The sequence below is a fragment of the Centropristis striata genome, chromosome 12 (assembly GCF_030273125.1).
Source record: "Centropristis striata isolate RG_2023a ecotype Rhode Island chromosome 12, C.striata_1.0, whole genome shotgun sequence".
NCBI lineage: Eukaryota > Metazoa > Chordata > Actinopteri > Perciformes > Serranidae > Centropristis > Centropristis striata.
Window position 1 is genome coordinate 17,268,168 of NC_081528.1, and position 16,624 is coordinate 17,284,791.

Here is a 16,624-nt window from a genome sequence, read left to right on the forward strand (position 1 = left end):
AACTGGACAAAACTTAATTCTAACATTAGAATACTATAATAGGTGCAGTACAAACTACTAGCCACAGACTGTTTCACATTACATTACATTACATTACATGTCATTTAGCAGACGCTTTTGTCCAAAGCGACTTACAATAAGTAAGTAAGTAGTCTTGAGACTAACATTAACTTGATCATACAGTATCAACTGATGGTAAACAGACCTGTTGACTCACTAATCCAACCCAAAAGCTTTGACAGCAGCGTAGATCCTCTGTCTCTCTGCTGCGTTTTTCTCCTTCATTGCATCACATCCAGTTTTCATCACAGTGAAGACGACAGCAGAATAAAACTGTGCGTCCAAATCTCTCTGAAAATATAAATGATATGACAAAGTTAAACCACCATGAGAAAGATTATAACAAAGTCAATCTGACTGTGACTTTATTTCTTTACCTGCTGACCACTCCTGTGTTTTTGCACGGCAACAGCAGCTGAAATTATGAAATAAAAATATGTAAGAATAATAAAGGATGCAATAGTCTTCATTTAATATTGCTGTATAGAGAACTATGATAACTTCTTTTACCGTTGTAACAATCAGACTCTTTTTTCTTGAAGGCGTAAATGAGGCAGACGATAACAATCAGACTTAAAGCCTGGACGCCACAAATCAGAAAAATCATTTCATTGGCATTTTGTGACCACAGGCAGGTTTCAAAAACATTATCTGAAGGGGAAAAAGCACAATGAGAAAAAGTAAATGTGTAATGTCACTATCTAGGTATATGATTTTGCATAAAAAATGCAATAGTTAATCTTGATACATTTTATTTGTCTTACAATGTAACACTCATATGTACAGATTTTATAATTTACAGAAGAATGAAATAAGATGCAGTTACCTTCAAATTCCAGTTTTGTTCCGTTTCCAAATAATATCTCTCCACATGTGGCCAAAGCACAGTAATAAGTCCCATCGTCAGAGGAGCTGACATTTTTATACATGTAGACACATTTCTGCAGAGAGTGAGACTCGGGACTCTTCTCATACACATCACCACCGTTTCCATGAGTGTAAATGACACTGGGATGAGTTTCATCTGATCCAACTCTGAACCAGAACTCACAGTTTTCTCCTGGACAGGTTTTGTTCTCAGAGAGGACTGAACACTGCAGAGTCACTGAGTCTGCTAGACGGACTGCAGTGGTATCAGGTTCTGCAAAATTGAAAAAAAAAAGAAAATAAAAAAGTTAAAAATTTCAACTGGTAAACTCATATTTAAAATAAAGTTGTTATAAAACTAAGATTTGTATTTACTTTTAACTCTGAGGTCTATTCCTTTCAGAAACGTGATGTTGTTCTGATATATTTTCATGCAGAAGTAAACTGCAGCATCACTGAGCTTTGCTTCTTTAATACGCAGAACAAAGAATCCAGGCTCTTCAGTGGCTGTGATGCGAGGATCCGTCTCAAAGCTAAATGTTTTTCCTAAGACTTTAGGCAAGTCTCCAGAAATAAGCCTGAACCAAAACAAGCTTCCTGAAGACTTGCGGGTGCAATTCAGTGTCACATCATCTCCAACACCAACAGTCTGTATGTCTAAGATCTGATCACATCCTGGAAAGACATTTTATATTAAAAACAGAGAAATAATAATGTAGCTCTCTACTTAACAACTGTAAGAACACAACAATGGATTAAATATATATCTGGAGTAAATCTGACATTTAGAAATATACTTACGCCCAACGCTGAGCATCAGCAGTAAATAAAATATGATCTTCATTTTCTGGTTATTCGACTTGAAGATAAAGTTAAATGAGTTTGTATTGGAAAACGATTTGCCTTGATATAATCATATGAAGAGGGAGGGATCAGTTTCAAAGCAATCTGATTGGCCTCTTGTTATGTTGGTGTTTCAGTGAACTACGGCAGTGGAAAAAAACAACAACACATGAAACAAGACCAGCAGCACGATTCTGTTTCATGTTTTATGGTGGGTTTCTATACCTGACAGTGAGCATAAGCACTAATAAATGCTGTCTGTGGACAATGTGGGCTTCCTGTTTTAAATATGTTGTCTCCAAGCCCAGAGATGAATGCAAACAATACAAAAGAAAAGTCCAACATGAATGTATTTCCAGAACGAGAGCAAGCTTAATTGCATGATAATTAATTTCGTATAAGTGCAAGCAGCTACATTTAAGGATTGTAGGATTTATATATGAAAACTGAAACAGAGGGTCCCTGAGATCCTGTTTCTTTACGGCTAAAGCATTGAGGCTTCTGACCCCTGCTCTCGACCTAATAAAAATTCCTATCACACTGTTAATACTCAGCTTGAACAGCTAATAACCACAGTAACAAACACTCTACTTCCTGCCAGTCAGGAGCACAGCAAACACAAAGGTGAATAGGTATAGGTAGGATAGGTAAAGGTATATAGGATAGGTCAGCATAGGTTTGCATTTCACTGCTGGAGACAGATCTGGCGTCTGTTTAAAGGGGCTGTACACAACATTCAGAACATTAAGCACTAAACAACTGTTTACTATGTTAAGATATAGTCAAGTAATGGCGTCCTGACTAGGCGGCAACCTCCGTGTCTGAGCATGGAGGCCAACCAGGAAGTGTCTTAAGCTGCATTCTACCGAACATTCCAGCAAGGGGTGCTAAATTTGGCTGCAAAAAAAAAATCTGTCCATTCATTTCAGTGCAAAATGAGAAAACTTCTCACTTGATTTATTACCTCTGATTTTTTTTTAGGACAACACTATAGTCTCAATCGCTAGTAAAAAAAATCTTCTTCAAGACTATTTGATGTTAATAGTTCTAATAATGGTCTCATTTAGAAGAAAATAGAAGATAAAGAATCGTATGATTTGGGGTGTGGCTACCTTTGATTGACAGGTCACTAACAAGGCGAGCCGTCATCAGGAGAGGAGCAGAACAATGCGTATCCACGGCAACGTGTCAATAAAGTTATATATAACATTATATAGATATTTTAAAAATTGTTTACCGATTTGGTCTCATAACTTTGATCCTTTCACACTGTATTTTCACTTAATTACAGTTTATTTGGACGTTTTGTTCAGTAAAAATGTCTTGTTCAGCGTTTGGTTGGACTAACAGAAACTCCAAGGAGTCACTGCTCATTTTTCTTAGGTGAGTAACATACATTCTCTTTTTGTTTTTTGCTAGAACAACTAACATCCCAGGTAATGCTCCAGTTAATGCTAACATGAATCAGTCGGGTTGCCGGTGTAGAGAGGCGTGTAGTCAGTGTTCAGATCCTTCTCGCTCCTCCACAGTCCAAATATGGTCTGCTCCCCGTATCGGAAACAAGATGGCGACGCAAGATGGAGACAAGTGTAACGCTGAACTTGATGCTTCCAACGGGCAGTCCACAAACCAATGGGTGACATCACAGTGACAACGTCCTTTATTTATATACAGTCTCAGGTCCTGACCTGAGAATGAAGTCACACGCCCTCTGTGTGTTTTTCAACCTTCTACGTTCTCTTTTGGACAAACTGTTGTGGTAGCCGGTCCAGCCATGCATTTTTAGTGCACGCGTCACAGAAGCATAACGGCCGACTTTAGGTTACACTGTTAGCTCTGTATACAGTGTTGTTATCAGGAGCTTTAGCTTTGGCGTCAGCACCATTAGCTTAGTTGGTGATTCAACCAACACCACTATGAGAGCTGCGTGCAGGCACTCGATATGCTCTGATTCCATGTACAATCACTTGTACATTAGATCTAATATCGGTTATTTAGCTAAACTTATCTTTAATGCAACTATTGACAGCACAAACCGTAAACCTACCAACAAAAAAAATCCAAGTGGAGTTGGTTTTGATGGTCATGCTAGAACTAAGCTCAGAAAGCTATAACCTAAACTTAAGGCTGACAACGTATCTATCTGCAGGGCCAAGACTGCAGAAACATTTGTCAGACAAGCACACTGTGGTTTGTGGCCTTCATCAGGGTCAGTATATTGCTGCCAAAAGACTCTTTGCACTTTCACACAATCAGACACATATACACACATATTTACAGCTAGTCACATGATGAATGGAAACTTAAGCATTGTTGTGGTTGGGCTTCAAACTGAGGTGTCGATACAAAGGGGCCTTTCTACCTTTCTCTCACTCTGCTTTAGCCTCAGGAAGCTGGGCTACACTGCTGTTTTAAAAAGGCAAGAGGGAGAATTTACAACAATTGACAGGAGTAGGTGAAGGGTTCAGGAGGGTTGGACATCTAGAAACACACTATGTCTTTAAGGTTTTTGATTGCACATGTCTGCAGTTTGGTGCTTTTAATTTAGCAGCAGTCTAAACTGTGATCTTAAGCTTGCCTGATTATCCACAATTAGCTGTGAGAGCCTTGCTAAAGTCGCTTGGCACAGTGATGAATGTTGAATGAATCAAGACATTTATATCAAAATTAAAACAAGAGATAAATTGTATAAAATTGTATATTTTACAATTTTACATGCATATGGTTATGCATATGCTGTTGATACTGAACATTGAATTCAAAGATATTATTTATTCTTCAGATGAGCTGAGTAAAAAGCAAGAAAATCGATCATTTAATCTAAATTTAGCCTGCTGAAGCCTCTTCTAGCTCTCCCCTCACTGCACGTCCTGTTGAATAGTCAGGTCTGTTCAGAGTAAACAGCCTTGATGGTTGGTCAAACAGCCCACCACAGTGCACGTCAGTCAGTGTCGCTGTTGCATGTGGCTTTCCTTGTTCTCACAGCAAACAGGCAGAAGATATTTACAGAGTCCTTTGAGAGGGGTTCATCCATTTGAGTAGTCATCCTCTGACAATTTAATTTACACTGATTTTATTCCAATCACAATTGGGTCCACAACATAAAACTCTCTGCATGTATTTTTGTAAGCTGCTTTGTTGTAGAGTTGTGGTGGACAAATGAACAGCTCACTGTCAAAACCACTGACTGTGTGTCTGTCTAACTATGCAAAATGCAAAAATGTGGAGTGAAACTAAAGGTGATGAAACCCTTGTGGATAAAAACAGGTGGAACTATCAATTGCTGGAACAGGCCTGTCCTTTTGTTTTGTTTTAACAAGCAAACAAATAAAATCACTAAAGAGTGCTTGCCGGACTAAATATGTAAGATGGATGGACAGAAACATTCTCATGAATAAACACATTACTGAGATTACATTTTTTTAAAAGTCTATCAGGCTTATTGTTTCACTGCAAATACAATGGTAGGGTACTTGCTTCCGTCTGTGTAAAAAAAAAAATGAAAATCACCATTACTAGTCTCCTTAATGTTATTATGAGTTGGTAAAATGAAAATGCTCCATCTTAACCACAATTTGTACATTCACAAGAGCTGTCTTTTCTCACATATGTTTACTGGTGAGTTCTTCACATCTCTTTTCTGTGTGGTTGTAGCCACATTTCCTTTCACCTTTACCCAAACCAGCTGTCCCTCAGACCTGCAGGCTACCACCTACCTTGCAGCCAACCTTATTTCAGAAGTTCTTCTTTCTTCCGTTTTGATTTGGACATCTAGACAAACATCTAGCCTTTTAATCTCGCTCCAGGATGAGTTGAGTCTATCTTAGCACAACACAGGAAGCACATTGCCAACATTGGAAAAAGAAAATACAGTTTTCTGCAATTCCAATCTCATTTACATGCGTTATCTTCAGCACACAGTGCTACAGTACTCACTATGTGACCGTCAACAATAGTTCTCCAGTAGAAACCAGCAGAAGATGTGAACCGTGTCACCTATCTTTAGGCTTGTGCTGATAGAACTTGATATGAAGTACTCCCGAAAATATTGCTGACTGCATCTTTTAGATACACACATATAGTCTGTCAATAAGACAGTTTGCTGCTGTCAAAAGACCCCCAAGACTCGTTCTTAACTAAACACACAAATTGGTCATCACAGAAATGAGAAATTCTGTAACACAGTCTGAATGAAAACACTGCAACAACTTGTGACATGTACATCTCTTTTCAAATGAAAATGGATCACAGGTTTGCTAAAAGTAGGGCGGGGGCGGTCATTTTCTACATTGCAGCCAATCACTACGATTTCCACTTTGTCAACCTTGATCACATCGTGACTACATTTTCCATTCGGGTAAAAGACTTCAGTAGTGCAAGACGAAAGGTGCTGCACCACAATGATCACTGGACTGGCTGCTGTGGTTCTACTTCGTACAGTGTGTAAGTACAATTCTTAACTAAAGAAAAAGAAAGAAAAGACCAGGTGATTATTCCTGCAATGACAATTAGTGTGAGCTTGAGTTTCGTCCTCTTGCTTTGTAACTCTGTGACCGCTCTGCTATTGGGGTCTGAGGTATTGTGACTACTTTAATGTATTGGCCACTCTTTATTTACTTTTTATTATTATATTTTCATTTTTATTTTCCATACATCGACTCGTACCTTGCAATGTCTTACCTGAGCTGTGGTATTGTCTGTTCTGTATATAAAATCAAAACTAAAAATATCAACAACAAAAAAAAGAATAATATGTCAAATACAAGATAGACAGACTTTTTACAGAACACATTGATTTGGTTTATAAATACCATATGCAAATTAAATTTTCATTTGTACACCAGAAACTGATGAGAAACAGGAGAGAGAAAAAAACATGTTTCTTTCTTTTTAAATTGTAATCCTTTATCAAAGAGAAACATCTTCCTCTCACACATATTTACCTGTGAATTCTTTACATCTCTTTTCTGTGTAAACAAAATGGATCACAGGTTTGCTAAAAGAAGGGGGATGGGCATTTTCGACATTGCAGCCAATCACTAAGATTTCCACTTTGTCAACCTTGATCACATCATGACTACATTTTCCATTTGGGTGAAAGACTTCAGTAGTGCAAGACGAAAGGTGCTGCACCACAATGATCACTGGACTGGCTGCTTTGGTTCTACTTCGTACAGTGTGTAAGTACAATTCTGAACTACAGTTAGAAAGAAAAGACCAGATGATAATCTTTGTTACAAAACAATAATGTGATAATCTTTGCAAGGACAATTAGTGTGAGCTTGTGTTTCGTCCTCTTGCTTTGTAACTCTGTGACTGTTTGTCTCTTTTCTTCAGACCTGATTCAGACTGCAGAGGTTTCTCACCAGATGTCTTTGACTGAGGTTGAAGTTGGTGGAAATGTTACTCTTCAATGTCCAGTTTCTGCGACAGATGGCAATTTTTTTTACTGGTACAAGCAGTCTCTTGGACATACGGTTCAAACAGTTGCTTCTGTAATTGTTGGCAAATTAACAGTTGGTGAACAAGTTTCACGGTTCACATTAACACAAGAGGATTCTCAGTATTTTCTTACCATCAGAAATGTCAACAAAATGGACGAAGCAGCATACTTCTGTCAGATTGGCACAGCGTATTTACAGAGTTTGGTCAGTGTCACCTTCTTGGCTGTGAACGGTAAAATATATTTTACTTTCAGTGGTTGTGCCAATTTAAAAAATATATTTTTCAGATAAGAAACTCTTTTGATGATTATATATATTTTTTTACTGAATCATGCAGATTGTAATCAGCAGAAATCTTTCCATGTGAAACAAAGTCCAGAGACTGAGTGGGTCCAGCAGGGCGACCCAGTGACTCTCCAGTGTTCACTTCTCTCCAAGAACAAAGAAAACACAGATCAGTGTCCAGCTGAACACACTGGCCCTCATTTATCAAGCGATCACAGAAACGAGCGCAGATCTGACCGTATATTTCGTCTTACGACAGGGTCCACGTGTGAGATATTGTCTCTCCAATCACAGCGTAAGAATGATCGGCTGTTGATAAATGTGGCGGCTCGAAACGAGCGTCATTTAAATACCACGCCCTAATATATACCTGATAGTTTTACAACACCGAGTTTACAACACCGAAGGGCGCAATACGGCCAAAAAGAGGATTTTTTCACCCTCTAAAGTCAGCTTTATTAGCAAAGTGCACCGTTACAATTAACAATAGGGGCAATATAGACATATTAAAGAAATACGCAGCGACGGAGGTTTATGAAATAAAAGTACTTATAGTTATAAACTCAAACAAGTTCACTGAATATTTTACATTTGGAGCACAGACTTAGAAGTTTTCAGCTTTTTGGTTGAAGGAGGTAAACAATGTTTTAAAGTAAGTTTTAATTCTAAAAGAAGAGGGATTTCTCAGAGTCAGAAAGTGAAACGCTGACGTCCAACAGCTGCAACACGACAAACTAGTTTTGTTTGGCAGCATAAAAAGTGAAAAGTAAGGAAATCAGTGGTGCTGTCAGCAGAGTAGCGGACTATTAAACTCCCGGCGAGGTTTGAGTAATTCATTTATACATCGTGATATATAAAGCCTAATAATCTATATAATATCCGAATATTGCTATTATTATGATGGAGAGATATTATTCACCTCTTTACATTTAATAATAATGATGTCCTAGTCAGAGGAGCGTGTGGCAGCGCTGATTGGAAATGTTTCTATTCGGGCAGCACCGCTGGTGTAGGAGACGCTGACGCTCCGGTGTCCAGCAGGATAACAGTAAACAGCAGAAGACAACAACATTTAATATCCTCGGCTGGTATTCTGTTTAAAGAGTTTCACGATCGCAGGGTGTATTTATTTTTGGATTATGTTTTAATGATAAATGATGTAGTCTAAACATGTTTTGCTTTGTCACTATTAAAAATCAAAACACCACAGAGTTTTATCAGCTCTAGGCATCGATACTAGTGTGGCGAGCGGCGCTCTAGGTGTAAGTCAATCAGTCGTGAGTACAAAGAAACCAGACAACGCCACCCTGGGAGTTTCACCCAGGGAATTGAAATAGAATAAAATATATAAGTTAAGGCACTCAGGTTCGTTAACCTATAAGCAACAGACAGTGTTCCAGGTACAAAAATATTATTTTTATTTCACAAGTTTAAGATTCAAAATCACTTCTAAAAATACGTAATACTGGCATAAGGGGAAATAGGGGCCAACTCAGAGCTGAGGCTTACCAGGGGGGAATGGGCCGCACGGACAGCCAGGGAGCCCTGAAAGAGTCACCCCACTCACACGTGATGCAACGCACACACAAACACGCACACACTCTCACGTCAGTGCATCAATCAAAACCGGGGGGGGTGAACAGCACAGCACACAAGAAGGGGGGTCCCCGCCACCGACGTCACCCGTCCCACCACCTTCGGCCTTCAGCTGCTGAGACAAGAACCGAGAATTAGGGGAAGAACTCTCAAAACAAAAACAATATTTGAATTACTAAAGGAAATTCAAATAAACTACAAAATCACAAAGGAACTTAATTGACAAAACACAATATTGGGTACACAATATACTCAAAAATCAAAATAACCTAAACTACACAAAATAACTTAACTGTCAGAAAAGAAATACAGTAATAAGCTAATCAACCAAAAATAGCTTCACTGAAAATCAATCAATCAATCAATCAATTAGAAAAATGATACATCAACCATACACAAAAAGAGGGATAAGGTAATTAAATCAAATATCACTGAGGTAGTTAACAACAGACAAAACTGAAATGAGTATAGTCGTTTAAGTGGTAAATTAAGTGGTCAGACACAATATAAGAGAAGTAACAAGGTAATTAAACAAACAAATAAGCAAACTAATCAAACACAACAGTACTGAAAAATAGGGGAACAAAGATTAATCAAACACAACAAAAAGGAAAATAACCCCTTGCGCCACACAATATTAAGACTGCCCACTTTAAAAAGGTAGGAGTTAGTATTTTTTTTATAAGTCCACAATGCAGCAACTGGTGGCAAGTAGAAGTTGGGCAAAGCGTGGACGGCAGAAGGAGGCAAAACAAATGGCAAGCAGTAGAGGCAAAGCCGGTGGAAGCAAAACTGGTAGAAGCAAAGCAGCAGTGTTTTCTGCAAGGGCTAATGTTAGTAGCCACCGCTCCCCATAGAGTTACACCGAGGCCCTGCAATAAATACACACACTTTACTGACTGATCAAACCTCATGACAGAAATAGAAAGCGATGCGAGCGTCCACCTACCGATCAGGCCGAATCAGTGCGTGCGCCGCACAGGAGGAGATCAGCAAGAGAGAGAGAGACCGAGCGAGCAAGCGAGCCAGTGCGACAGGAGCCACCGGCACGACTGTTGCGGCCGGAAAGTGCCGCTGCGGGACCAGCACCGGTGCAAGCCTATGACACAACAGTCTTTGTAAAAACAGCGAGAAACACGTTTAGACAGACACAATGTGGCGACCGCCACCATACCTGCAGCCGGTAGGAACGGGACGACCGGAAGTGAGACGGCCAGGAAGTGGGCGTGTCTCGGTCCTCAGAGTCAGAGGCCGTAACTCTGCCTGCCATCTACCTTTAAAGCAGACTCCTGGCAATGATTGGCTGCTGAGAGCCAGGTAGTTAAAGGAGAAGGCCACTGCAGCAGGCATCATCCTGCTACACTAGTATAATCTAAGATCAATTGTGTGGACTTCATGCTGACTCAGATTTGCGTACACGAGCTGAGAGCAGACGTGAGATCTGATCGTACCCTCCGCTCACGTCCAAATTGATAAATGCAGAGGCTTGCGTAGAAATCATCTTACGCCCACTTTACGCTCACTTTCTGACGTACGCTCGTTTGATAAATGAGGGCCAGTGTGTACTGGTTCAGATCTGGATCGGGAGGATCTCATCCAGACGTCCTTTACACTCACAGTGATGAACAAGAGGAAAGAAGTTGTGTCCACAGTCTGTCCAAAACTATACAGGACTCCTCTGATACTGGGACTTACTACTGCGCTGTGGTCACATGTGGACAGATCCTGTTTGGTGAAGGAACTCAAGTGGACACAAGTACGTTTTTACAATTGTATTTAAATCTTAAATTAATTAAAAAAAAATATATATATATATATGCTTAGGAGCAGTGGGCAGCACCTTACTGGGGGTTAGCTCAAGGGTAAATGGTAATGTTAATGGACCTGCACTTATATAGCACTTTTCTAGTCACTTTGCGACCACTCAAAGCTCTTTACACTACAGACTATGCTCATTCACCCATTCACGCACACATTCATGGCATAGGCTACCTTAAACGGTGCCACCATTCACAATTCATTCATTCACCGATGAATGCAGCATCGGGAGCAATTTGGGGTTCAGTATCTTGCCAACGGATACTTTGACATGTTCTGATCGAACCACCGATCTTCCGATCATTGGGCGACCGATCTACCAACTGAGCCACAGCTCAGTCCTCCATCTGACAGTCCTTGGATTTGAACTGGAGACCAAGCCGTGTTGGCAGACATGATGACTTCTGTAAATGGCACTGGTGCCTTCAATGACAAATTAATTCTTCAAAGACACCAGGATTAAATATTATCTCAATGTCACTAAGGATGCGTTTGTGATTCAGGATCTGAACTGGAGTCAGCTGTCCTTGTTCTTGGAGTCCTGTTGGCCTGCTGTCTGACTGTGATTGTCATCCTGATTTTCTACAGAAATCAAAGGAAAATGTGTGAAAATTGCAAAGGTAGGTTCTCCGCATTTTATACAAGTTAAGCTTTTTGAGACGCCATTAGCCCATGAAATACAACATGAACTATGTCCAACCAAGTCACTAGAATAAATGTTTCCATTGTATGTTTCTGCAAACCACGAACACGTAGAATTGTCATTAAAAACTATCATCCAGTCACACTTGAGAAAAGTAACTCTCGAAAGCTCAAGTGAAGTTATTCACTGAAGGTCTAATCATTCCATTACAGGAGGGAATATGTTAACTGTAAAACCAAATACTGAAAGTGTGATTAATGTCTGGTGTTTGTTCATCAGTACCGTCTAATGTGAGGATGACAACAGGAGCACCGAGGGCTTGTCATCATCTTGGACATGACTGGTCAGCTGTGGATCAATCAAATAATCTGGTAATTACTCATCGATGTGTCGATGTGTTATAAATATTCTGCCTACTCTTCGTAAAAATACCCACATATTGTGAAAGTATCACCCACAACAAAAAATATGATATATAACTCTTTGAGATTTTACATAAAATAAAGTATGTTGATCAAACTGTAAAAAACTGGTGGTGGGTTGTTTTTTTTGCACAGTGTAATCTTTACTCTTGGTCTAATATCTGAACTATTGCTAATTAACATACCAACATTTTTCTGCAGGATGGTGAAGCAAAGGCAGTGTACTACGCAGTACTGGATTTCGTAACAAGGAAAGGAGGAGAATACACAACAGTGTGTGTGTACGCTGCTGTTAGAGCAGATTAGCACAGCCAGCATCACCCCTCACTATCGACAAACAGGAGCTGTGCAAATATCCCCAAGTCTCATCAGAGCTATCAACAGTGATGAAAAGCAGCTGTATACTATAAAAGCTTTGCACCCAGCTGATTCTGTGGGAGATCAGATTTTGCTTTGTGAATTTGTTGTTGCAGCATGTATGCCAGTTTCTGTTGTCAGCATGTATATGGACCTGTTTCTTGTTCACATTAAAAATGAAAACAAAATAAAAATGTATATTGACTGATCTTGATTATTGTATGGTAACATGCCAACCAATGCAGATGCTGCAAAGTATCTCTGATGACCTTCTTCCTACTTCAGCAGGAGGAGCTCAGTGAACAGAGGAGGGCTGTTAAACTCTCCTTCCTTTTATTCTAACTTCACCTACTTTCAGAGGTGGTGAGAGGCAGCAGCAGAGAGACACTCACAGTATCACAGGAGCACATTCACCTGGAGGACAGTTACAGTTTCTGATCTACTTTTATTCATGTGAACCAGTTTGAACCAGAGAGAAAATGACAATATAATGGTCACCATATGTACAGAGGTTCACACATCATAAGATCATTCAGTTTTACCTGATCATTGAAAAATAGGTTTTCCAGTGTTCATCGCTTGTCTTGCGATGGATGGCAGCCTGTCCAAATGAATAGTGAATGAGTCAATATATCTACATTCAAATGAAATCAAAATATAAACTAATGTGTGTACAGTTTTAGATTTGGTTGCATTTTTAGAAACACAAATTGTTCTTTAAATGAGCACATAAACACTAAATTTAGCCTGCAGAGACCTCATGTAGCTCTCCCCTCACTGCACATCCTGTTGAATAGTCTGTTCTGAGTAAACAGCCTTGATGGTTGGTCAAAGGGAGGAGAAACAGCCCACCACAGCACATGTCAGCCAGTGGAGCTGTTGCATGTGGCTTTACTTGTTCTCATGGCAGACATGCAGAAGATCTTTACAGAGTGCTGTGAGACAGAAAGTTTAACATGTTTTTTTCTAACATTGAATGACTAATTGTGTCTACATATTAAAATGCTCCGTATGTTATTTGTTAGCCATGCTTTGGCAAGTTTCTAGTTGTGGCTGACAGATGTGCAGCAGTTCCCTGTTGAAACCACTGACTGTCTGCTAATGTCTCTCTGCCATGACAAGTCAAAAGGTCATTGTGAAACAAGGTCTGTTAACCTGATGCTTTTGGAAATAATAAAGACACATGCATGTTTAAAAGTTCAATTTGTAATTATTGGCCACATTCTCAAAAGAGAAATGTCCATCGTGCAAGTAATGCATGACTTACTAAATGCAGTAATGATACTTGTCAGGATGGTGATTTACATATAAAAAAATTTAAAAAAGCAACATCCTTAAAAAATGACAGAGAACTTTCCAAACTAAAACTAAGACATACATCCGAACTTATATTTTGTGTTTATGACACTTTTACAATGAAAGGGTCACTGTAGAGTCCAGCTCCATCCTGACAAAGATTAACTGTCCGGCTGACAGGTGGATTTTGATTTTGAGTCAGATATAGGGGTCTACACAGTAGATGATGCAGCCTGCTAGCTCAATGGCTAAGTCAGCTCAGTTTTCATGCATCCTGGTCTCAGTTATCAACATAACGCAGCTATCGGTCAACCAGCTTGTTGACAAATAAGTTGATGTGAGGTCTTTTTAGTTGTAGATGTAAACTAAGGATGCTTACTGCTGGACAGCTAACAGCGTAGCTGCATCGACTTCTTCAGGAAGCTGGATGCTACAGTGACTCACCCATCATCATCATCATCATCATCATCGAGAGGCACAACTGATATAAAAAGTCAGGATGGCCCGAGGGTAGCTGGATAGCATGGTAGTTTCTGTAGATATCTCTGAAACACAAAACATAGACTTCTTTGAAATAACGTCAACAACATCAATCAACTTCTTCAGCTGGCTAAATGTTACATAATGCAACTTTAACAGCCTTGTGAGACTATAAAGTTCAGGTTATCAGGATGTTTTAGAATAACATGTAAAAAATGTCTCCTATTTTTGGTGTTCCAATAGATTTTAACCCGGTGTGTCTTATACTTGGACTTCCAGACTGTCATATTGAGAGTGTCAAACACAGGAGGCTATTCAATATGTCGACTTTTGCTGCCAGAAAAAACATTTCGCTCTTCTGGATCAAGGACACTGCCCCATCCAAAACACCGTGGCACAATCTCATTATGGACTGCATCCCCAGTGAATACATCTCTTGTATGCTGCACTCTTCTGTGGACGCTTTCTATAAAGTATGGGGCCCTTTTCTGGAACATATTGGACCTGTTCTCTCATCCTCTGTACTACGAGGGTTCCCCTAAGGACCTAGATGCTACAGCATCTACCTTCCAGACTAGTTGCTCTATAACTCTGTTTCGCATTTTTATCTACTGATGCCGCTCTGCTATTGGGGTCTGAGGTATTGTGACTACTTTAATGTATTGGCCACTCTTTATTTACTTTTTATTATTATATTTTCATTTTTATTTTCCATACATCGACTCGTACCTTGCAATGTCTTACCTGAGGTGTGGTATTGTCTGTTCTGTATATAAAATCAAAACTAAAAATATCAACAACAAAAAAAAGAATAATATGTCAAATACAAGATAGACAGACTTTTTACAGAACACATTGATTTGGTTTATAAATACCATATGCAAATTAAATTTTCATTTGTACACCAGAAACTGATGAGAAACAGGAGAGAGAAAAAAACATGTTTCTTTCTTTTTAAATTGTAATCCTTTATCAAAGAGAAACATCTTCCTCTCACACATATTTACCTGTGAATTCTTTACATCTCTTTTCTGTGTAAACAAAATGGATCACAGGTTTGCTAAAAGAAGGGGGATGGGCATTTTCGACATTGCAGCCAATCACTAAGATTTCCACTTTGTCAACCTTGATCACATCATGACTACATTTTCCATTTGGGTGAAAGACTTCAGTAGTGCAAGACGAAAGGTGCTGCACCACAATGATCACTGGACTGGCTGCTTTGGTTCTACTTCGTACAGTGTGTAAGTACAATTCTGAACTACAGTTAGAAAGAAAAGACCAGATGATAATCTTTGTTACAAAACAATAATGTGATAATCTTTGCAAGGACAATTAGTGTGAGCTTGTGTTTCGTCCTCTTGCTTTGTAACTCTGTGACTGTTTGTCTCTTTTCTTCAGACCTGATTCAGACTGCAGAGGTTTCTCACCAGATGTCTTTGACTGAGGTTGAAGTTGGTGGAAATGTTACTCTTCAATGTCCAGTTTCTGGGACGGATGGCAATATATTTTACTGGTACAAGCAGTCTCCTGGATATACAGTCCAAACAGTTGCTTTTGTACTATTTGGCAAATTAACAGTCGGTGAACAATTTTCACGGTTCGCAGCAACAAAAGAGGATGCTCAGTATTTTCTTACCATCAGAAATATCAGCAAAGAGGACGAAGCAACATACTTCTGTCAGAACACGGCTGTGTATTCAGAGAGTTTGGTCAGTGTCACCTTCTTGGCTGTGAACGGTAAAATATCCTTTACTTTCAGTGTTTGAGACAAGTTTTTATGTCATACAGATAATGAATTTCTATTGATCCCCCTTTTTTTTACTGAATCATGCAGATTGTAATCAGCTGAAATCTTTCCAAGTGAAACAAAGTCCAGAGACTGAGTGGGTCCAGCAGGGCGACCCAGTGACTCTCCAGTGTTCACTTCTCTCCAAGAACAAAGAAAACACAGATCAGTGTCCAACTGAACACAGTGTGTACTGGTTCAGATCTGGATCAGGAGGATCTCATCCAGACGTCCTTTACACTCACAGTGATTAACAAGAGGAAAGAAGTTGTGTCCACAGTCTGTCCAAAACTATGCAGGACTCCTCTGATACTGGAACTTACTACTGCGCTGTGGTCACATGTGGACAGATCCTGTTTGGTGAAGGAACTCAAGTGGACACAAGTACGTTTTTACAATTATATTTAAATTATATATGCATTTAAGTTAATTTAGCCAGGTGTTTCATGTTAAATATGAGGTATATTCGTCTGTTAGCTGTCTGTAGTTTCTCCTTTTTAAGTTGCATTTATAAATTGACAAGATTGAATTAATTATATTAATTATTAACTTGCATATTGTGCCTGCCCATAATTAAAATTGCTTTAAGCCTCTTAATGTCGTGTTTGTGATTCAGGATCTAATCTGGATCCAGTTGTCCTGGTTCTTGGAGTCCTGTTGGCCTGCTGTGTGAATGTGATCATCATCCTAATTGTCATCCTAATTTTCTACATTAATCAAAGGA

The 16,624-nt window shown here is 39.3% G+C and overlaps 2 protein-coding genes across 2 annotated transcripts; one reads left to right on the plus strand and one right to left on the minus strand.

Annotated features, from left to right (window-relative positions):
* Positions 1 to 216: 216 nt before the first annotated feature.
* LOC131982315 (uncharacterized) lies at positions 217 to 1,771 on the minus strand. The gene is made up of 6 exons (XM_059346937.1): positions 1,729 to 1,771; positions 1,303 to 1,602; positions 884 to 1,201; positions 571 to 702; positions 438 to 475; positions 217 to 351 (listed from the first exon to the last, which is right to left on the minus strand). The coding sequence occupies exons 1-6, from the start codon at positions 1,769 to 1,771 to the stop codon at positions 217 to 219; spliced, it is 966 nt and encodes a 321-aa protein (XP_059202920.1).
* A 5,136-nt stretch (positions 1,772 to 6,907) lies between these two features.
* On the plus strand, positions 6,908 to 16,154 carry LOC131981388 (uncharacterized). Its single transcript, XM_059345662.1, has 8 exons — positions 6,908 to 6,950; positions 7,108 to 7,446; positions 7,552 to 7,687; positions 10,652 to 10,851; positions 11,417 to 11,533; positions 15,513 to 15,569; positions 15,720 to 15,851; positions 15,949 to 16,154. Exons 1-8 carry the CDS (start codon positions 6,908 to 6,910, stop codon positions 16,152 to 16,154), a joined length of 1,230 nt encoding a protein of 409 aa, XP_059201645.1.
* Positions 16,155 to 16,624: the final 470 nt, after the last annotated feature.